The sequence below is a fragment of the Tyto alba genome, unplaced genomic scaffold (assembly GCF_018691265.1).
Source record: "Tyto alba isolate M040663 unplaced genomic scaffold, T.alba_DEE_v4.0 Super-Scaffold_10, whole genome shotgun sequence".
Taxonomy (NCBI): domain Eukaryota; kingdom Metazoa; phylum Chordata; class Aves; order Strigiformes; family Tytonidae; genus Tyto; species Tyto alba.
Window position 1 is genome coordinate 26,661,795 of NW_024881262.1, and position 22,922 is coordinate 26,684,716.

Here is a 22,922-nt window from a genome sequence, read left to right on the forward strand (position 1 = left end):
CAAGGACCCAGGAGCCAGGCACATTTCAACCCTAATGGCAAGCCCAAACAGTGAGGACGAGATTTTTTCCATCTACCTTAACCCAACTGTATAACCCTTCTCCAAGGCGCTGTACACAGCGGGTGGCTTGTCTCACTATAACTATTCTGTATGCATGTTTAAATATGTATGCCCATATTTAAACATGCAAATGCAAATGTCCAATAATTGTGAACATGTGCTTGTATACCTCATACCTTAACTTTTATTTTCTTGTTTCCTAGGTTCAGTGTAGCTGCACTGTATGGTGGGAAAGATAACAAAAAGCCTCCGTGTTGGAGAGGTTCTTGGGGCTGCAGCTGTAGTTCCATACCCAAATCAGAGGTAAGCATTCAAGCATGGCAATAACTAGTTGGGAGTAATGAGTGTTCATCCACTTTACATATTTGTGGTTTAATACTAGCCTCCTTACCTGAGGTTTTTGTTTAAGTTGTATAGCAGAAATTAAGATACAGGTGGATAATAGAGCGTAGGCCCTCTAGAGCTTGGACACTTTTAGAGAGAGGCAGAAAACAATAAGGCAGGAAAGCTTTCTTAAAGTTTGTAACTGAGAAATTCATTCTTACTGAAGGATTTTGCTTCAAAGTAGTTCTTTAGCAGACTTACATCTGACACAACAGTTTTTAGAAGTCTATATGCTGTATGTGATTAACAAAATTTCAAGTACTGATTTTATTAGATGAAGGCCAAATATTGGCAAATAAATCAAAGTACATACCTTTATACTACTCGGGCAGCTATCTAAAACCAAAACTTTTTCTGTAATTAGACTGCAGAGAAAAAAGTGCCATGCATATTTCTTAAGCAAATGAAATGTACCTGCTGAAATTCCCAATTAAAAGTTTTGGAGCAGAGAATCTCATTCTAAATATATATACATTTACTTGTGATCAAGACACAGTGGGGGTGCTGTTTCAGAGAGAAGTACAGTATTTCTGTCCTAGTACAGTATATAAACTGTGTGAGATGGAAACATAGGGAACTCAAGGTTCTGAAAGAAAAACATGAGTCATTGTATGGCTGAAATATGTTTCAGAAGGGAAATGAGTTTCCACAGTTAAGCTTAGACATACTCAAGAGCCAGAAGACACAAGCTGAAGGAATAGAGACTTAATATGTGAAGCAGAAGCAGCCTAGATGCTTTGTAAAGCACATGTACCTAGCGAGAGGTGAGCAGGTGCCTTGCTAAAGGCTTCTTCAGAGAAGTGCCTGTGGGTGAATAGGGGTAGCTCAGGTTTGAGAAGTCACTGTGCAAGGGGGGAAAGAAAGGAGCTTGCCAGGAGCTGGCAACTCTGTTTACTGTTTGAGTTTGGTGAGAGATTGTGCAGGGCACAGATGGATTTTTAGCTGTAATTAGGGGTAATTTGTAATATGGCCTATGCTGATGAATAATGCACTGAGAAATGCAGCAAATTAAAATTGGATAATCCTTGGTGAATTTAATCCTGCTGTTGTTCAGAGCAATAGGTCTGTCCGGATAGACATGTGTTAACAAAACTGCCTCTTCCTGATAGCTTCCTAATTAAGAGATTCATGTCAGGATCAAAGGGTTTAATTTGCACATGGCACTACCTCTCACATTTCCTCTCCAGCTAAATCAGTGGCCCTATCATTTCTGCATCCCTGAGTCCTGATGCCGAAAATCATTTTATATTAAACTATTTTTTTTTTCCTAAGGTTTCTGCAGGGAGGTGGATTGGATATAACAAATTGCAATTTAAACTGTTCATTCAGAAGCCCTCCTGTCTACACCTCCCTCCCTCCCTTCCTCTAAGCAGATTTGTAGCTCTAAGTCACTGATGTCTGTTAACTCTGAAAGGCACACTGCAGAGAACAAAGCAAACTAAGTAACAAGTACATACCAGTAAAGGATTTCCAAGTGCATCCCTTGGTTGTCTTGAGCATTCTCTCCCTCAGGGAAAGGCTTATTTCATTCCAGCCAGTTCATGGGGTTGTACAGAGAGGCAGACTGGTGGGGCTCTGAGATCTGTGTCATTACACACCTTCATACATGCCAAGTGGGCGCTGCTTACTCTGCTTGCTAGAAGGCAGGTCATTCTTCCCCACTGTGCAATCCCATTATGGTCTGAGTGTCACTCTGTCCTTCCTTTTGGGATGCAGCCAAGATGGTATTACAAGAATATATTACAGGCTGGTAAGTGCCAAGTTCTGGCTCATGAGGGACAAAGTGTGCGCGCATACACAGATTACCTGCAGAATAGCTGTCAGAATTGATGCCTAATTATTCAGCCTTGCTGGGGTGAGGTTACTTAAGACATAGATGCACCCTGTCCTGTGCGGTGCATGTGGCATGTCACAACACTAGGCTTGGGGTTAGGAGGTATTTTTTCAGAAAGATGGGAATTCGTAACCGTTACGAAGGTACCTCTGTGCCTTCTTCCACTTTCAGTAAATGCAGAAATTCTCTATTCTGTCATCAATGCAGCCTCCGGGTGGCTGGAATTTGGGACAGTAGCTTGCCATCACTGCAGAGAATGACATGTATTTATAAATTACTAATTTCCAAGGAAGGCTACCATCATACTCTGATCCTGCTTGGAACTTAAGTATGTGATAGACTTCTGCATTTTCTAGGCACCTTGGTAAAATTTCCAGGTACCTTGGTATACCTTATTCAATATTTTTTTTTGTTAGTTTCTATTTATGTTTCCCCTTGTCCATTATTTTCTGTTACATTACTCCCAATTTATTTCCTACCTTACTGCTTTGTCTGCAGAGAACTTGATTTCTTGTGTTGTAATGACTCACATTAAAGTTGTCATACTGCCTTCTATTTAGGCAGTTGTTGAAAGCCATTACATTTCTTTATTGGAAGTCACATAAATTAAACAATGGGAGCCTCCCATCACATACAGGCACATGTGCCTGCTCCTTCTAGAAAAGATCTAAATGAAACCAGACAGTGCAGAGAGCTAAAAGCAGTAAAAGTTATATTGGAGCAGGAAAAAAGGACGTGATACCATTAAGAGCATGATCCTGAGGATCACTAAGGGACCTTTGGGGCTATCTGGAAAAGACCTATAGAGCTGTAAACAGAGACATTCTCTAGATGTTTTATGTATGCTGCTTTCAGGGGAAAAGGGTGTTTCTGCATTGTTGCTAAGAATATAGGATTGTATGCAAGGAACATCTGACTCCACTGCCAGTTTCTCCCAAGTGAAACGCTGTAGAAGATGTTGAGTAATGACTCAATTCAGAGAGTTCATCTGTGTTTAACATGGTACACCGGACTCCCTGCATTATAACTGTGCTTACTGCTGGAGTGTATGAGTTTATAATGGCTTATCCTCTCTGCCATCCATTCTAAAGTGCCTCTAGCACAGAAGAAATAATGACTCATTTTGACCAGAGTTCTCAACTTACTAAATTTTGACGTCACTGAACAAGACCGTAGTATGTAGGATTATAAAATTCACTGTTGTTTAGAAATATCCCAAATTGCACTGCTTCAACAGTTTTTTATTTGTCACACCTGTACCCTCTTAGAAAATGAAGATATTTGTTTGCCACAGAACAAGAAGAGAGGCAGGAGATCAGCACCGAATGCATTTATTAGGCTTTCCATTTTAAAATGACGCATCTGTGACAGAAGTCTTTCCTAGTAATCCTTTACTGACATATTGTAGGCATGACAAATAATCGAATAATGCACCTGCTCACAAGATAGTTATTAAAACAGAACATAACAATTCCTGCAAAAGACAGGGGTCGTTCTGCCCCTGTGTTTACTCTGGAAGCCAGCAATTACAGGGGAGTTCAGGGCTAGCTTTCAGGCCATTCTGAATGCTAAATCTGGAGGAACCACCCACATATGAACTAGATTGAACCACTGCTTCAGCTAAGGCTGTCAGACCTAAATTTGTTGACACTACTCCTCGGTTTCCACAACTAGCCCCAGGTCCCCTCTTTGGCCAGCAGCACCATGAAAGCTGTTGGTGCCCATTGCGTCCTCCAGAGCACATGTGCGTACCCGCGCCCAAACTCTGGTTTTGCTCTGCTGCCTTCTTGTAGAGATTCGCATTAAAGCTTGCTAACTGGATTTGTAGGGAGCAGATAAATTCACCTATTACTTAAATAGTAGAATCTTTCCTATTCCAGGCAGTAGATGAAACTCTTGATCTCCCATCCTTTACCAGTATAAGAAGCATTTTTACCAGCAATGCCTTTGACCGGCCAGAGGGAGATGTTGGGTAAACCTTGTGTGGTTCAGGGCCGTGGGTTTAATCAGTCATCATTTTCTGGGGTTTAGTTTCTTGGATGTTTGCACACAGATCATACAAGGAAACTCCCTTACTAAGATAACAACCATTTTACACATCTGTACAGCTGTTCATTTCCATGTTGATGCAAGGGCTCAAAATTGTCTCTTTTTCTCACAGGCTCCTTCGATTTCCCCAGCACTTCAGTTATCAAGCAAAAATCAAAAGTATTTTCTAGAAAAAAAATGAAAAAAAAATTTAGGGAGAGGAAAGATAAATGTAGCCCAGTTTGCTGCAGTTAGATCTGACCCTGAACGGAAGCAGTGAACAATCTCCAGTTTCCCCTCGCTAAAAAACTTTAAGCGGTTGGAAACGGCCTTTACCGGCGGGGCGGGGCAGCGGCGGAGGCCACGCCCCCTCCCGCGCGGCGCAGGCCACGCCCCCTCCCGCGCGGCGCCCCCTGGCGGCGGCTGCCCCCTGAAGCCTCGCGAGAGCAACCCCCCCCCCCGGAGGCGCGCGGGGGGAAGGGGCGGCCGTCCTTAGCGCATGCGCAGGGGCGGCTGCCGACCGTTCTGGGGAGAGGCGCCATTTTGGGCCTGTGCGAGGCGGGCGGCAGCGGCACCGGGTTCCAGCGGCGAGCGTTGCGCTGGGGGCTTCGCCCCGCCGCCGGGCCTCGGCGGGGAGGCGGGGCCGGCGGCCCGCCATGGAGAGCGAGTACTACAGCGGGGACCAGTCAGGTAGCGGCGCGGGAGCGTCCCCCGCGGGAGGGACGCCTGGGGCGCCGGGCCCTGCGAGGGAGGGTGCTCGGCACGGCGGGGCCCGCGGGGGTTGCCCTGCCCTGCTCGCCCCGTGGCCCTTCCCGGCTCCCGGGGCCCTTGGCGCTCACCGAGGTGTCGGGTAGCGGTGGCGGAGTCACGCTCGGGGGCGCAGCTCGGCGGGGGTGCCCGGGCCGGCTGGTCGGCAGCCGGCTCCGCGGGGGCCTGGGGTGGCACCGGCCGGGGCCACCGGCGTGATCGCAGCCCGGCGGCCGCCTCGTTCGTTCGGTGTTGTCAGTAGTGTGTCGGTCACTGCTTGCGTGTGTGTTACAAGCAGATTTGTGATCTCTGTGAGGGGTGGCTGCGGTGGGTTTGTTCCAGAGCTGCCCTGTAGATACACTCCCCTCCTCTGTGTTAGTGCGCTGTTCAGAATGAGTCTGTAGCACTGCCTGGCTCCCTGTTCATCGTCACTGTCAGTGCTTTTTTAATCACTGGGAGATGTCGCTGAGTTTTACTTTTCTTTTCGCAACTTCGGAATAGATGATGGTGGAGCTACTCCAGTGCAAGACGAACGAGATTCAGGATCTGATGTTGAAGATGAAGGAAATGAGCAGCATTCTGGATCTGAGAATGGGAGTGTAGGGCACCATTCAGAGGTACTACTGGAACTTTATCTAGATAAAGACCACTCTTCTATAAATTTTTTTGTTGTTGTTTTCAAGAGGCATTTTCTTTTAACTGAGGCTTACATGTTTACTCAGTTTCTTCAGTTGTTCTTAAGGGTCCTGTCTGACAAAACTTTACTTCCATAAAGAAATGTCAGATAATCTCTTGACCAATATGTAGGTGAGGGTCTTTTTATTTTTCTCCTTAATTGTTATAATAACATTCACTGTTTTGTACTAGAAAAAAATTAATATTGTTATACTCAATTGCAGGAAGATAAACTTTTTGGGTTTGAAATTCTAAGCAATGAATTATGAGGAATTTGGAATTTTACCTCAAATTCTGCATAGTAATGCAAACCCACAAATCAGAGGCATAGATTTCCTTACCAAAGAACAAATGCTCTCTCATCTACCATCTTTCCTCTCAGATGTGAGCATTGACTCTCGAGTCTGGTTTGTGTTATGTTTTTGACCTTGTCATTCATAAAGGAACAAGTCTCTATGTGGACCGGGAGCAGGGTAAGGTTCCTAAATGTTCTTCCTCTGAAGATGTTCTTGCTTTGAGAAGCTTACACCATGAAGAGGGTGGTAATGCTTCCAGCCAGGGTTGTTTCTGGGGGAAAGCCACTTAACTTGTGTGTTGACTATTTTGGTTGAAAAGAGATTCTGATAAAAGTGAAGGTTCCCTTTAGACTTGGAAGTCTAAGACATGTTTTCTGCCAGCAAAGTTATGTTATGGAGAACTTTTTGATACTCATAAAAACTGTAACCAAAGCCATTTCATTCTGTTCAGAATATTTTGTTGCACTTTTTAGAGATCAGGTTTGGCTCTGACGGGGTTTTCCGTAGTTATACATTTTGAAAATTGCTTACAATGCACAATGTGATATACACTAGTAGGCTGATGTGTCAGAAGGCTCAACTCTGCTGTGGTATAACTTGTAATCTCTTTTTTTTTCTACACCCCTTTGTTGAATTCATACTTACCTCAGAATTAGAAAGTAGATGAAGATTGTATATTTGTACAAAATGAAGGTTCTTCCCCTGATTTGAATTTGAGTGTAAGAGCAGGTTTTGAATTTTTTTTTTTTTTTAAGGTGTTGATATTTACAATGAAATACATTGATTTGGTGTGAGGCAGCATCTCTTATTGTTACAATCAGGATTTCAGTGTCAGAGAAAATGTTTTTCAGCATGGGAGATACAGCTTTCTTTCAAAGGGATTTAGTACTTCTGTTTTAATGAAAAAAAGTGGTAATGAGTGCCTGAAGAATCATGTTCCTGCTACAGTAACATTGTTTGCTGCTGTGTATGAAAGCTTGGTCATTTGTTCTTACTCCTGTGGGATATTAATTTTACTTACTGTGGCAAAGTAGTTGGAAATCTGGCCTAAAGAACCAGTAGCTGACTATTACTTACATCTTCAGCGTGTGTTTTTCAGGTTTAAATAACCAGAAAGTACTGGGACATATTATCATTGTTAACTGATCCTGCTTCACGTGCCTGTGTTATTTTAAGGGCTTTGTTCTGTGATGGCTGTTGATTATTCCTCTGTAGATAAAATACTTCAGAAAGTCTTATTAAAAAAAACCCCAACCAACAAACAAACAAAAACCCCCAACTTTCTGTCCAATAGTAAATGTGAACCTTCAAGCCTTAGTGCTCTATTTGATTCAGTTCAAATCATAAACATTTGAGTGCTTTGTTTTGTTATGAAGTCTTACATTCTTAGTTTTGCCTACATCAAATTCAAAATACAACTCAAAATGCAATAACATGGAGCAGCTATCTCTGAAAGGAGTAGCTTTCAGTGATTTATCATATTATTTACTTTAAATATTCTCTCATCCTCTTTATTTCCTTCATCTTTAGGAATATGTGGGAGGAATGACACTCAAAGGTAATAAAACCTTTGAGACAGCCTAATCAGTTAAGTCTGTTTAATTACTATTTCGTCTCTAATTTAGAACTCAGATGTAAAGAACTGAAGTTTTACACTTTTAAACTTTTTTTTCAGGTTCTTAACTTTAAAGAAAAGGGGAATCCTGAGGAATTACTTATGTAGGTCTCAGGTATGTGGGTTTTTCTTTTCCACAATTCTTTTCTGGCTTTCCTTCCCCCAATCCCACTTTATCTATAAATGTTCTCCTTGATGTCCTTACCAATTCTGCTTTAGACGAATTAGATAACACATAGTTTTAGTACAGTAATGAATATGAAATCATGTTTACAGTGTTTCTATAAGTCAGGCTCATATGGAAATCTTCAATGACTTAGATTCTTACACTTTTACCAAGTCGCTGCTGTCTTCATTAATTAAGTTATGGTTTGACTGTGACTGTTAACATCTACAAATATATTTCTGAAAAAAGAGAAACCTTCTGATCTGCTGCTGATGGTTATGTATGCTTTAGTTTAACAATTGTCATTCATGAGATTGTAGTGGATGGGTCAATTTTCTTGAACTTACTAAATTACCAAAGTAGTATCTCTTAAAAGTGGCTGCATGTTGATCCAATAAACTACTTGCTAACTGAAATTTTTATGTAGAAGGATAACACTGTAAATTTGATTTTGATGTATTCTTTATATTGTACTGTACTAAAACCTCATGTTGTAGCGTTCTTTCAGTTAAAAAAATAAAGGACATCTCAAAATGTTTATAGATAAAGAGGAGGAAGAAAAGAAAGCAAAGGAATTAGAGAAAAATGCAGTAGCAATTACCTGAGACCTACTTGTTTTTGAGGATGTATGATCTTTTATTTTAATTAAGTATTTGGAGAAGGAAAAATAGAAAACTCAAAAATTACATACTCTGTTTCTTTGAAAACATCTTTTTAGAGACGAACTAGTAAAAAAAAAAAAAGGGGGGGGGTGGGTGGAGGAGAGACTGTCCTACAGAGTTTAGTCATCTTACTGTAAAGTTGCATGCACTTTTTATATCAAGTATATTCCAAAACATCGACAGATGTGTTCATTGTATTCAGAAGACCTTTGCGCTGATGGCTGTGCTCAGGGCCTCTCTGTTGTGTGGAGGCCCTGAGCGAGTCAGCTCTGTCTCAGCTCTGCTTCAGAAGATGCTCAGTTATGTTAATGTGCCGAGTTTGAGGCCGTGTGTGCCATCTCTGTTCAAGGCTTACTGACTAATGGGACTCTGTGCTTTTTGGCTTCGCTCTGGTTGAGCTTTCCAGCCTCAGGACTAGAGTAGGTGGTGCCTGTCTGCCCAGTCTGTGTAGGGGCACCTGTGTTACTGGAGTGGTCCTTCTGTAGGTGACTGTGTCACAGTAGGTTTCAGCTGCTGTAACCACTGGGATTCTGTGGTGCAGAGCACTGTGCAGTCCCAGTGTGAGCTCATTAGGATGCATGTCTGCTCTCCCTCCTCAAACATGTTTGTTCTCAAGAGTGACTGTCAGTTTTCAGGAACAGGTTAGACTCAATATATTGTAAAGTGCTTCCATAATAATGCTGTATAATTGTAATGACTTCTTACCAAGTATTTTGCGTTGGAAGTTCCTTGTAATTTAGTAATGCATTCTGAATAAGTGGATATATAACCTGCAGCCACGCTTCTAACCTCAGAAACATTTAAGAATCATTATCAATTCCAGTTGTTATTTAGTTTTGTTTCCTTGCTCACAAAGACTTTCTAGACTGGCAGTTTCCAAGGTGACAAGCCTGATAGCTTATACAGGAGTATTTGTAGGGCTTTTTTTTTTTTATTTTGTTTAGCAAAATCCCTTATTTCTGCTTACATAATTATCAGTACCTGTTTGACATTAGCCATCTGAAATCAAGACAAGACAGAGAAACCGACCAAAAATGAAGTGATAGGAAAATGAGGATTAAAGCATTTCTATTATTATAATCAATTTCAGGGTAGACCTCTACATTTCAGTATTTCTCAGTGACCTTAACTGTAATACTGCTGTAAAATCTGTGCTTCCTGTTCTATTGGCAGCTGCATTTCCTTTAAGATTAAGTAATCCGGTGAGGGAAAATACATCACATACCCATGTTGTTAGTTTATGTGGAAGATACTGGGCAGGAGAGGACGATCAAATTATTTTTTTGCTAAGAAACAAAAGAAGTAAATAAAATCCCATAAGAATCTGAGAGCAGTTGAGTGTGTGTATGGTCTTCTGCAGCTGTGCATCTTCAATGTTGTAACTTCTTAATCTTCATATTTAATTATTTAAAATTCCAAATTCAGGTTTTAACAAGCCATGTTGCCTTTCTGTAAGGAGAAATGAGAAATATTGAATAATACCACCAGCATGATTCAAAAGACTGGCGTCGCTGTAGAGACAGGGACGAGCAGTAGAGAAAGCTACTCACTCAAATGATCACAGCAGCTGTTTGGTAGCTAGCATTAAGTAACATGGAAATAGTGAATTTGTATTTGAAGTGTATGTTTTAAAATTCTACAGTCCTGTTTTTTTACATTGTGCAGTAACTTTCTGTTAGTGATTCTGCAGTAATTTAGGAGTTACTACTTTATTGAGTGCTAGCCAAAGGAGTAAATATATAAGGTCCAAAATCTTAAAAAGCAATGTTATTTACCACTCTGGAGGTAAATTCTGGAGGGAATTGTTTCTAAAAGCAATTAACATTAACTTTATTTACAATTCCTTCATAATCTTATATTTTAAAGATTAATAGTATTGTTTGTTGTAGATGTAGGATAGATACATCTTCATTATTTTGTACGGATCAGAAAGTGGGAGTAGAATAACTGTAGAAAATAAAAATAGATAGAAAGTACATCTTTCCAAGGAAATAAAATTGCTGACAAAAAAGAATTGGAAGCTCCAGGACATGCAGGTTTTAAGGTATCTCCTAGGACAATACTGAGTTTGCAAGTATGCTAGTGTAAGAAGTCTGTAGCTGAGACAAAATCACCCCTGAGGAAAGCCTGGCTGAAGAGCAGAGTTGAATAGAGTTCCTTTTACAGTATTGTTCTTTTCAGCTGAAGATGAGATTGTGACGATGACTGGGAGGTGTACTGAGTTAATGAAATGAGTATTCGAGAGTCTTGATTTTGTTTTCTCAGGTAAAAGCAACTGAGATTTTTTTTCCAAGTAGAAATTAGATGTAGGAAAGATAAAGCAAGATGATGTCAGCAATGATAGTGACAGGTAGCTTATGAAAGGTCTTCTAAAAATGGAGTGTGTGGCTCGGTATTTTTTGCCAGAAAAAGACACAAAGGATTATGTTTCAATTCTAAAGTTTTAAGAAGATCAGTGCCTTTGTACACAGGTTATCTCAGGTGTCTGGCTAGGCATGGGAGCTATCAGCCTAAGGGGAGAGAAGTGTTAAATCTGTTCTTGCATTCTTACACATTGAAACACAAAACTTGTTAACAATAATACTCTGAAAGGTCTCACTAAAACTTTATTCCTGTTTTTTGGTAGGCTTTTGATATCGATGTGTTCTTAAGTAAGTTTCCTTGGCAAAGAAGGAAAGGGCACAAGCTCTATCGAGCTTCAGTTGGAAAGGCATGCATGTGTGCTTCCAGTAAAATGTATTTCATGCAAAAAAGATCTGTTTAAGATCTTAAGAAAAAGAAAATGACAAGTGCAAGATACTATTTCTTGCCATAATAGTGGGAATTTGAACTAAACCACTTTGAAGGCTTGACTTTTTAAAATAAAAGTGCTAAGCATTTACCGTCAAGGAACTGGAACCTTCTTAGACGTGTCTATTGGAGTGTTTTTTAAATTGTTACCATTTCCAAAATATGATCTGCAGGGTGAATAGAGTTCCACCGATCTCTGAATATTTTTCTTGTGCTGAAGTATTTGATAGTCCTTTTATGCAAATTGTCTAATAATTATTTCTATATAAGAAATATTTCAGTTTGCAGTACTGTGAGCAATCAGATTGGAAGAAGGACAAGCAAAAAATCAGAACATGTTTTGTTTACTTTTTAAGATGTGGGGGTTTTTTTGTTTTGTTTTGGGTTTTTTTTGCTTAGTTGCCTGAGATTATTTTTCTCTTTCAGAATGAACACAGTGATGGAGAAGATGATGGACAAATAGGAGAGCCTCATATGACAGACTCTGAAAATGAAGATATCCCAAGGCAAAAAGACAGTGACTCAGATAATGAGGAGCCTCCAAATCACAATGTAAGTGATTCAGACAATGAAGCAGCACATGGAGGGAAAGACAGTGATTCTGATACTGAGGACCATCCAAATCAGCATCTAAGTGACTCTGAGAATGAAGATGCCTTAAATCATCGAGCAAGTGACTCTGAAAATGGAGAACCTCACAGGGATCACAGTAGTGATTTTGAGAATGAGGAATCACACAAGCAGCCGGCCAGCGACTCAGAGAGTGAGGAGCTCCACAAGCAGCCGGCCAGCGACTCAGAGAGCGAGGAGCTCCACAAGCAGCCAGCCAGTGACTCAGAGAGTGAGGAGCTCCGCAAACAGCCGCCTAGCGACTCGGAGAGCGAGGATGTTTCCAGGCACAAACAAGAAATAGAGTCTGAGGATAGTGATGGGGAGGACAGAAAGGAGGAAGTGCAGAATGATTCTCATCATTCAGATAACGAACACATGAGGGAAGGATTTCAGGGCACTGACAGTGAAGAGGAAGCTCCTAAGAGACGAAAAATATCCGACAGTGATGAAGAGGAGAAAGAGGAGGAGAAGACAGTGAAGAGAAAACCAGCTATTCTTTCTGACAGTGAGGATGACAATGAGAAAACACGTAAGGAACTATCATGTGAAAATAAAAATGTGATGTGGCAAGCAGTAGTGTTAAATCATTGTTTTTATGCAAAGAAAGCATCCAAGATAAATATGAAACCATAAAGCAAATTTGGTTTTAGAGCACAACTGCATGTGTAGAGGCTATTGTTCTAACTGCATTTCTGTGTGAATGTGTATCTTTTTTGTTTATTTGGGTTTTTCTTTGTTTTTCAAATACTGGGGGTGAGAGTTTTGAAATACAAGTTTCTATGAATAGATGTGATATATGGAAACTTAATTTACTGATTGAATAAAACATTTTAGAATGGATATGTTTTTTAAGAAATGGCAGTGATTTTGCGTCGGCAGGCTAGTTGGATTTCCTCTTGTCCAAATCGAATTTGAGAGAATAGTTTTTTGAGAGTACCAGTTGTTACCTCTCTTACTAGGACGTGTAGTAATGCTCCTTTCTCTTGGCAGCTGCTAAAAAAGTACGAATTCTTTCTGATGTCGAAGAATCAGATAGTGATGCTGCTTCAGAGAAATCTGACAAAAGGAAGAAAAATATTGTATCAGACAGTGAGGAAGAAGAAGAAGAAAGTAAAGAAAATGCTGGGAAGAAAAAAGAAGAGAAAGATCTGTTTGGCAGCGACAGTGAATCTGGAAATGAACAAGAGTAAGTGCTTCTGGGAATATGAATTCCTTCAGGGTTGCAGATAGTGAGACTGATCATGAATGGAGAATGGATGAATCCCAACCAGAGAATGATTGTCCACCTTCATTGGTGGTGTGAAGAGGAAGGTCAGTAGCAGGTGGCAGAATGAAAGGTGGATTTCCACACAGTCATTAGAAATTTTGCAGAAAATGCACTTCTTACTGTTGCAGTCTAAATAGATAAGTGTTACTGTTACCTTCACAGGAACCTGATTGCAGATATATTTGGAGAATCCGGTGATGAGGAAGAAGAGGAATTTACAGTAAGTTGTATTGTGCATGTCTCTTGTTCACTTGCTAGAGCTGTTCTTCACGGGAAGCTACTCCAGAATGACTGCTTGGGTTTGAAGTCATGTTCAAGAATATGCTATATCAGGAGGGAAGCTTTGTAATCTGCTGGGACTCGCGGAGCTAGTCTTTGGGTTAAATCACATTCACAGCTCTTCTGTTGGGCGAGTTACTGGTGTGAAAGTCACAGGTGGAATTAAGAAGCCTTTGTTCCTTTTCTAGATCCTCTGCAGATTTAACTGAAGCTTTTCAAGTATCAGTGTCAGGTCCCTGAGTTAGATGCTCAGTCTTAATCCATATGCTGAATTGCATTGTTTTTACCTATCAGGGTTTTAACCAGGAAGATTTGGAGGAAGAGAAAGGTGATGCAGACATGAAGGAGACGGCAGATGAATCAGACTCTGATGATAACATCAAAAGAGGGAAGCAGTAAGTCAGTGTGTTACATACTCCTTTGTTAATAGCAAATTAAAGATCTTAGCGAAAGGGCTCCTCCAGAGACTGGCTAGACTTCTTAGTTCAGAAAAGCACGAGACTGTGTTTCTACAGAAAGTGTGTTCTCATAAACTATGACAGAAGGTCCTCTCTCAGCTTGTACAGTTTAGTCACTTGGCAGTCCAGAGCAGATTACCTGTGTTGCTGCTTCAGAGAACAGTATTGCATGGTTCACATCAAAACCTGAGTGAAATTAATATCTAATCAAACAAGCATCTAACTCTGCTTTTACCAGTTCAGCATTGGAAACACAGGTGTGTTTTTCTGCTGGTGTAAGGGATCAGGTATGGCAAGACTTGCCATCAGCGTGTCTCCTGTTTCCTTTCTGTCTGCTCCAGTAGCATCAGAGCAGTGTATTGCAGGTACAGGAAAGCTAAATCCTTGTCAGCTTCAGTGACAGCTTTAGCACAGTTTGAGCCCTGGGTATTGCATGTGTGCATGGTAGCTATTCCAGCGAGGGCGTGCACGCTTCTGAAGGCCTCTGAGCCATTGAAGCCTGTTGTTAGTTTCCCAGTTTGTATACTGAGGATAACTGGTTATCTTACAGGGACATTGAGACACAGTGCTTGGAGATATTTTGAAAGGTTATGCTATAGAAATAGAAAATAATTTCCTACAAAGACAGTAAGATCAAGCCTCTTCTGACCATTGGCAAACTCTCTTGCATTTCAGTATGGACTTCATGTCAGACTTTGACATGATGCTGCAACGAAAGAAGAGTATGAGTGGCAAGCGTAGACGAAACCGTGATGGTGGAACTTTTATTAGTGACGCAGATGATGTCGTCAGTGCTATGATTGTGAAGATGAATGAAGCTGCTGAGGTGAGTTTTTTGGGCTCTGAAGACACCTTAAAATCCAATTCTGTTCTGTGGGAACATCTTGCAATCAGTAAAATACAGAAATCTGGCTGGTACTCAGGAGGAGTAATATGTATGTTATGGAAAGCTGCCAATATCTCAATAACTGTTTAAATGTTATTTTGCTGTTCTGAATTAAAACTTTTATTCTGTTGAAATTTGGAGAAAGTATTTATTAATTTTAAAGGTTAAAATTAGTTAACTTGCTAAACTTTGATCAGCTCAGATCAGTTGTCCTATCAAAACGGATGTATACGTGTTCTATAAACTACATGAGTAAGCTTATCAAACACTGATAAAGGTACTATGTTTTAATTTCATTATAGAATTACTAGCATATGTAGTACTCTGGTGTTCGTTCCTGAGAAGAACCCTTTTCTTTTCTAAACTGTCTGGATGACAGTGCTGTGGTAAATGATGGTAGAGCAACAGAGTTAAGGGAAGTTCTGCCTTGGCCGACTGCCTGTTTCAAGGAGTCATGTTCAATAAGTTACTGTGCAAGACTTATTGGGGTCTTGCCTTTTGTCAGTTATCTTCTGCCTGTAGACTGTAATGGATATTTTTGATGTGGGAGCCTAAGTACTGAACAGATAGTGACATTATTGCCTTGTGTCTTGATCCACAAACAGTTCATAATTGCAATTGCGTCTCTTAACACGTTGGCTGGTAGTCGCTTCGAAACAGAGACACTGTTTTAGCACACGATGCACATTTGTGTGCTCTTATGTTACTTGCTTCATCCTAAACCTCTAGGTTATCCAGTTACATTCTTAGCTGAAGTGAATGTACATTTTTTTCACATCCCATTGTTTTGATGAGCTATTTTTCTGATGTTCAGGCGAGATTTTAATTGTCAAAGTTTCTAGGTTATCTCTGCATAGAAGTTATCTAGGTAATCTGTGCATGGAGGACTCTGCAAACCTCCAGTTCATTGCAGTCAACCTAAGTCATTAAATTAGGAGAAAACCCCAGGATGTTAGGGGAAATCTGATAATGTGATGCTTTTAAGGACAATGTTGACTAAGGTGGGGACCTTTTTTAAGAGAAGTCATCGTATAATGTGTTTTGGGGCTGTAGAAGGATGGATCAGGGTATAAAGTTAGCGTAATCCTGTCAAAGTTGCGCTTCTCATTTAATAGACTAATCTTTTTCCTGTAAACGTTACAAAGGATGAGAGTTGCTGATTTCTTCTTTTAACTTCTGCTGATTCTTCAACTCCCTACAGGAGGATCGACAGCTGAATACACAAAAGAAACCAGCACTAAAGAAATTAACTTTGCTTCCAACTGTAGTTATGCATCTTAAAAAGTGAGTTGTCATTCTTGCAGTTAATGATCTTGGGGAATATTGGGAATTCGGTATATTTCATGGAGTGACATTGTGGTTGTACTGAGTATGCAGTGAAACACTTCTTTCAAGTAAATGCTTGAGTTAGGTGGCCTCAAAACTGTAAAATTCTATGTAATTTTACCTGTTAAATTAACATGAAACAAACTCAAATACACTATTGTGCTGAAGGAAAATTACATCTTAAGATTTTGATGTATTTATATGACTTTGTGGCTTTTCTTTACTTTAAACTTTCTAGGCAAGACCTGAAAGAAACTTTCATTGATAGTGGTGTTATGTCTGCTATCAAAGAGTGGCTTTCTCCTCTTCCAGACCGAAGTCTGCCAGCACTAAAGATACGAGAGGAGCTTCTGAAGATCCTGCAAGAGGTTTGAAACTCACTTTTAACCATATTTGAGTTGTGGCTTCGCCGTGGTTTTACGATAATGTATTGTAGCTGCTACCAATGGACTGTGCAGTGAAATACACAAGGAAGCAAACTGCTAAATAGATGTGTTTGTTTAAAAGTTGCATCATTTTAACGAGTCTTTATGTTGTGGATGTGCTGTCTAGCTGAACAAAATTTGTCAAGGGAACTTCAGGCACTTAATTGTTACAAAAATTTTGCCCATGCTCACAAGAAAGCAATTGGCTCTACTAGCAGCAGGCCAGAAGACATTTCTGAGAGTTTCAGGTGAACAAGATGTGAAGTTCTCTACGCTCTCACAGGGAGTTGAGTGCTATGGCATTTTTAGAGTCTTGATAAATCAAAACTGCTTAGTCACTTACCTTCCTTCATTCTCAGTGGCTCACATGTTGTGCTTGGTCACTTTAATTTGTCTTTGCTGTGTTCATAAAAGAAGCATAGCACAGTTGATACTGAAGTAGAAGTCTTTTTTCTCTTGCAGCACAACTAGCTGGCTTCGACTGAAGTGCTAGAACTATTTCTCCTTGCTAAGAATTGGCAAGAGTTCTGCCTGAATTTAGATTATTTAGCCCTGCATGCCTGTTTCAGGTTAATGCACAGGGTTTAGTGAAGAGTCATTTGCTGTGTATCCCAGAGTTTTTCTTTTCTCATTGTCCCTTCTCTTTTCTTGCCTGTTAAAGTGTGTAGCGCACTAGAGAGCCCATTGTACTCGGTGTAGGCTTTCAGTGTTTGTAGGTCAGCTGATAGATTGAGTGCTTTTGCCACATAAGTTCTTATCTTTATAAAATGATTGCTTTGAAGACGGTAACTCAGTTTTTGGGTAATATAAGCAAACGAGCATTTGGAGTAAATAGTCTGGAAACTTATTTAATTTGTGTATAAAACCCAAGAATGTTAAGGCAAATTTCTAGGTTTTGGTGTTTGATATTTTAACTAATTCCCAGTGGGACAATGAAAAATGCTAATTCTTTCAAGCTTATTGTGAAGGTGGGTTTTGGCTTTTTTTTACAAAGTTCAATGACACTGTTAATGTTCAGACATCAGTTCTTGCTGCTTTCTGACGTTTCCTTTACCCTGCAGCTGCCCAGTGTGAGCCAAGAGACCCTGAAGCACAGTGGCATTGGACGAGCTGTGATGTACCTCTACAAACACCCCAAAGAGTCAAGACCTAACAAGGATATGGCAGGGAAACTAATCAGTATGTAAACCTCCCATTGCTTTGCGTCAGTGAGATTTCACTGATAATTTAACTTCTGCAGCAGTCTTTCTGTTGCATGTTTTTTGCTATTGTCTGCAGTAGAATTAATTCTGCAATGTAGGAATCTCGCTAATCAGTTTCATCGCTTTGTTTGTAGAGCTCTTAAATGCTGTTACATTAACTTCTGCATGCACCTTTTCCTGTTTCTTTCATTCTTGTTTTAAACCAGAGGATGGCATTTATTTTGCCCAGATTCTCTCTTGGCTAGTTGTCCAGACCGCATGTACGTGCTGCGAAGGCAGGAAGGTGCTGCCAGAAGACTGTTTATTCCACAGACTGTAGAGCAATCCTGGGTGACTTGAAAGTTTCCTTCTTAAACAGGTGTAGCCCATGTGTAGTGTATTCCATCCTGAGTGACTGCAAACTGATTATAAACTTACATTCTTTAGGAAGTAATTCTACATGTTTCTAAAATAGCATTCACTGTGGCATGCAGGAGTTTCTCACACTAAGTATTCCGAGAGCTCAGATTGATTCTAAAAGAGCAGGCAACAGCAAGAGACTTTATGGATGAAAGTTTTTTCTTACTGTCCAAGAGGCTGGATTTCACTGAAATATTATTGGCTCAAAAATCATTTGTTTGGTTGAAAGGAAGTGTAAATACTTGCCATACACTTTGAAAGCTGTATTTCATCACCAGAGTGGTTTAGAGAGAAACTTCAGAGGCCTAGTGTTTAACCCTTTTTATTTTTTTTTTAATAGATGAATGGTCTCGACCCATATTTGGCCTTACCTCAAACTACAAAGGCATGACAAGAGAAGAGAGGGAACAGAGAGATTTGGAACAGATGCCTCAGCGAAGGAGATTGAGCAGGTAGGAGTAGCAGGCAGAAATGTGAAATCCTTCTTTCTTTGAGACTCCATCAAGAAAAACAAAGTGGTGTGTAAATATTAAAGGAAATAAAAGGATAATAAGTTATGACCTCTATCCTTTCCCCACACTTGACTGTCTTTTAAAATTACTACCTTTATCTGTGTATAGATGCCTATAAAATTTTATATTTTCTTGCAGCTCTGGTGGTCAGACTCCCCGCAGGGACTTGGAGAAAGTGTTAACTGGAGAGGAAAAGTAGGTTGTATTATTTTTTAAAATTTTGATTAGAAAAAAAGATTTCAATGGTACTAGTCATAAACAATTTGTTTCGAGGTTCTAGGGGCAGTGATGATGCCGCGTGTTTCAGAGGTGGAACATGCTATATTGCTTGTACTTCTTTCTGTGTAAGATTTGTCTCTACCAGTCACATCTTCTTTTCTGCAGGGCTCTTAGGCCCGGAGACCCCGGGTTCTGTGCCCGTGCAAGGGTGCCCATGCCCTCCAACAAGGACTATGTGGTCAGGCCAAAGTGGAATGTGGAGATGGAGTCCTCCAGGGTAAGCACTGGCACTCTCCTAGTGACTCTGCACCTAAGCTGTCTCTGATTAAGCCTGGGAATCTGTCACCTTGTTGTCATGGTTACTGTACAATACAGTAGTTCCTTTAAGTGACTCTTCTAATTTGAGTAGACAGTAAGTTCTGCTATCAAATGGGCTGCTTTAAGCTCATGAAATACTTTCACTCGGGTATCATTGCTTCTCTAACCAAAAAGATTTTTTTGTTAATTGTTCTAGAGTTTCTCTCTAGGGTGAGAATCTGATTACAGGCCTCTTGTTTTAGAGCATTTTGAGCTAAAGCTGCAATTCAATAAGTGTGTCAGTGATATTTTTATACCTCTCCCAGTTTTTGTGTCATGTTTTTCTGATAATACTCCAGTTTGGGAAAACTTTGAGGTTTTGGTAAACATTAACACCTTCAGTAGAGCTTTTGCCTTGCTTTATTTGGTTCATCCATCTACCTTGTACAGTCCAATTTAAAAGCAGAGTACATGGTAGAACACTTGTAAATGGGAGAAGTAATAATTACTGTGCTTTCTGCTGTTATCTCTCCTTCTGTGCATTAATTGAGATATTGTTTCTAGCCCGGGACTATTAAGAGAGGTATTAGTCGCTTGGAAAAACACAAGAGACGGTTTGCTGAACAGAAACGACTCAGCAAAGTGCATCGGGCCATCAAGTTCAGCATTGAAGGCAACAGGATGCCCCTGTAGCCATGACACTGCCTTCCCCAAGTTTGAGAGGTATCCCTCAAGGGAGGTGTGAACAGTGCATGTGCTTCAGTTGTTGGCAGTTTGCACATACAGGAAAGGAGTGTGTACACCCTAAAACTCTCCTCATTCTCTCATGTCTGTACTGTGACCTAAAAGGTAACTTGTACAGGATACCTGCCTCGACAGCTCCAGGGCACCCAAATGACAGGTGTTACATGGAAATACCTGTACTCAGAAATAGCTTTGCACCACCTGTGGTTTTGAATGCTGTCCTGACATAATTAGGTTCTCCAGGTTTACCTGCACTGGCACACAGGAATTCTTAGCCCTTAGTATAGGACCTCATGTCACTGTGTACCAACATCTGTGGCTGATGTTTCTTTGGTACAAAGTAAAGTATTTTTCACACCTGCTCTTTCAAGGAAGTCGAGTCGTGTGAAACTAGGGGTGGCTGACAGGAGGCAGGGAGTGAGACCTCTTCTGCCGAGTAGGGGGAGAAGAATCCCCTGCTGTGACTGGGGGTGGAGGGAGATCGATTGACAACGTACATACATCAGCGCGGGAGTTGTTTTGATAATTTCTAGTCTGCATTTCAGTTCTGTGAGCAAGGCTGCCATGAACTTAACACTGACAGGAAGAGGCGAGCACAAATGGTAGATGACTGTTGAGTTTAAGCTTCATATCTAATAAGTAAAAAAACTATATAATTTAAATCACTGTGAAACTCCAGATACAATTTCAGCGAATAGTGAACAGTTTTATGAATAAAGTTTATTTAAAATCAGTGTGTCAGGAGCGCCTTCCCCAGTGATGGGAACAAGAGGTTCAGTTTCTAAGAGATGTTTTTTGTCAGATACGAAGTAGCGTGTTCTGGAAATCTGTCGTTTCTCCCAAACTTAAAAGATGTCAAGTTTCTGTCGTTTAATGTTCCTGTTGTCTAGTTAGGGGAAATTGCTTTCTAGGAAGTAATGGCTATGGATTGGGAGGTCCTTGCTGTTTGTCTTCAGTGACATTTCTTTACAGAAACACTGTATTTAATCTGTCCAAAATAACTGCTGCATCATCTCAGTTTTTCATTTGCAGTTAAAACACAGAGGCAAAATTCAATAACTCTTCTAATAACTTGTATGGTCAGCTGAGGCATTTCTTTTTCTTCCCCCTTCACCCTCTTTTTCCCAATAATCTCTTGCTTTATAACCACTAATCAGTGACCTTTAAAATAAATTGCGGTTTGGAATCGATGTGTTAACTCAGTCTGCCTCAATTACAGTGTGTGCATATCTGAAAGGCTTCCCCCCGGGAAGCCAGTATGTATGACACTAACCTCCAGACACTATAGACACACAAACGTGTTACACCAAACCGTATATTCAGATGGCATGTGAACAACTAACAAACTAACACGGGTTTTAATCCCTGTGATGTGTAAGCTTTACTGTGTGATGTTTGTGAGTGTGATGACCTCCATATATGCGATGCATATATTGGGGGAACCGTTTTCTCCACTTTGCGGGGAGTGAATGCACACCTGCGCGCACACACGCAGACTCTTGGAACTAGTGGCTTTATCAGCTCCCTCCTGCAGGTTTAACCTTGCATGCATCGCTCTTCTTAAACCTCTGGGACGTCTGCTTTTTTTCAGTGGTAATTATTAGTTTTATTTTTTAAGTTCCAGGGGACCTCTAAGAAAGGGGTGAGTCGACTGGACAAACAGATGCGGAAATTCACAGATATCAGGAAAAAAAGCAGATCGGCCCATGCAGTGAAAATCAGCATTGAGGGCAATAAGATGCCATTGTGACCCTTCACAGAATATCCCATGATCTCTGCTGTAAGACAATACACCCATAGACTCTTTGGAGACCTTTAAATTTTTTAACAACTCGTTCGGGGTTTTTTAGTGAATCTTTTAAATTGTTGGTTCAGGTTCTGGTATAAGATGTTGTCCAAGGACTGTGAATATGGGGACTTCTTTCTCCTGATTGTATTTAAACTTGCTCTATTGTGTCCTTTGTACAGATCACGTATTTGTTGTATTGCAACACTTTAGACAATAAAACATCTTCTCTTTTTTCGGGGGGCTGTCTGTTGATTGCTTGAGAGGATGTATGTGCAGATCATGTGGGAAAGCTGCCAATTGTTAATTTTCTGTTTACCATTGTCCATTTCATCTTTAGTCAGTGCTTTATTAATCAATTGTTCCAGCTTTGGAGGTCTACATGTATTGGTTTTGTTTAGAAATAATGACCATCTTCTACTGAAAGGATTTAATTTTTCATGAAAGCATGATGTAAAGTTCAAGAGAAGACCAGCAGACCAACCACTGTTCTAGTGGCTTCCAGCTAAAATGCTTGATGAGACAGCGGCGTTTCACTACTGATCCTCCGTGTGACCGGCACAGCCTTCAGCAGTGACTGCTGTGGAGAACAAAGGGCTGCAGCTGATGGGGTTTTCTGTGACATGTGGTAGAATAGATTATTTTTAAAATAAGCCAGACTATGGAGTGGAGGTCAGTGAGATTGCTTGAGCAGACTGAGTATCGGCTTGCTGGACACTTCTTTTTGAGCGCTCTATGCAGCGCTTGGATTGGCTGTGGGGAGCCTTTGCTGCAGGGCTTGATACTGCTGTGACTTCGTTTTGTAGAGTTGAAAGCCATGTAAATTGTTCTGTTTTGTGCTTTGGTATTTGGGTAGCTCAAATGCCTGTTGCTCTGCAGCCCCCTAGTGACTTTCTGAAAGGTTTATTTTACCTAACACAGAGAAGGTTCCTATCTCTGTGTTAAGGGCATAATGCTGCTATTTCTTTATCCCGAGTGCTACAGAAAAGACAGCAGAGCAACATTTTGTACCTCTGCTGCTTTACCTCTGCCTTTGAAAACGTTTTGGTCTGCTGAGCTTGCCTACGAGAAGAGGACTCTCCTCCTCACATGGATAACTGGCGGCTGGGATTTCGGTAAGAAAGGCGCCTTCGTTCCAGAGGAGCACAGCCTGTTTCCTGCAAGGTGTGTGCTGCAATTCCGTGAGTTCTTTGCTGTAGGGATCTTGGTGTCGGCCGACTCGGAGGCGCTTAGTACCTCTGGAGCCTGCTGGC

The 22,922-nt window shown here is 40.7% G+C and overlaps 2 protein-coding genes across 10 annotated transcripts in view; one reads left to right on the forward strand and one right to left on the reverse strand.

Annotated features, from left to right (window-relative positions):
* The window catches only part of MYO7B (myosin VIIB), a 58,239-nt gene extending 56,109 nt beyond the window's left edge, over nt 1-2,130 (reverse strand). For all 5 annotated transcript variants that reach the window (XM_032990544.2, XM_032990543.2, XM_032990542.2 and 2 more), the window contains exon 1: nt 1,902-2,130. The gene's annotated coding sequence lies outside the window, so the exon portion shown is untranslated. The remainder of the gene's footprint in view (nt 1-1,901) is intronic.
* Nucleotides 269-21,906, forward strand: IWS1 (interacts with SUPT6H, CTD assembly factor 1). Of its 5 annotated transcripts, none has more exons than XM_042798089.1 (15): nt 4,851-4,996; nt 5,555-5,670; nt 11,684-12,398; nt 12,860-13,055; nt 13,299-13,356; nt 13,710-13,810; nt 14,549-14,699; nt 15,961-16,043; nt 16,324-16,453; nt 17,572-17,689; nt 18,452-18,563; nt 18,762-18,818; nt 19,008-19,119; nt 19,704-19,862; nt 21,502-21,569. In XM_042798089.1, the coding sequence occupies exons 1-14, from the start codon at nt 4,963-4,965 to the stop codon at nt 19,830-19,832; spliced, it is 2,112 nt and encodes a 703-aa protein (XP_042654023.1). In that variant the 5' UTR covers nt 4,851-4,962; the 3' UTR covers nt 19,833-19,862; nt 21,502-21,569. The 5 variants fall into 5 exon arrangements, with proteins under 5 accessions (XP_042654027.1, XP_032846491.2, XP_042654023.1 ...); XM_042798099.1 differs by lacking the exons at nt 4,851-4,996; nt 19,704-19,862 and adding exons at nt 7,555-7,611; nt 7,700-7,754 and having other exon boundaries at nt 5,558-5,670; nt 21,502-21,906; XM_042798093.1 differs by lacking the exons at nt 4,851-4,996; nt 5,555-5,670; nt 19,704-19,862 and adding exons at nt 269-363; nt 7,700-7,754 and having other exon boundaries at nt 21,502-21,906.
* The last annotated feature ends 1,016 nt before the right edge of the window (nt 21,907-22,922 follow it).

What these genes read in the sequence shown, in the direction of transcription:
- IWS1 (XM_032990600.2), top strand. Translation starts at nt 4,963, where the DNA reads ATGGAGAGCGAGTACTACAGCGGGGACCAGTCAG. An exon ending in CTACAGCGGGGACCAGTCAG is followed by an intron (nt 4,997 to 5,554) that starts GTAGCGGCGCGG and finishes ACTTCGGAATAG; the next exon opens with ATGATGGTGGAGCTACTCCA. An exon ending in TTCTGAAGATCCTGCAAGAG is followed by an intron (nt 16,454 to 17,571) that starts GTTTGAAACTCA and finishes TTTACCCTGCAG; the next exon opens with CTGCCCAGTGTGAGCCAAGA.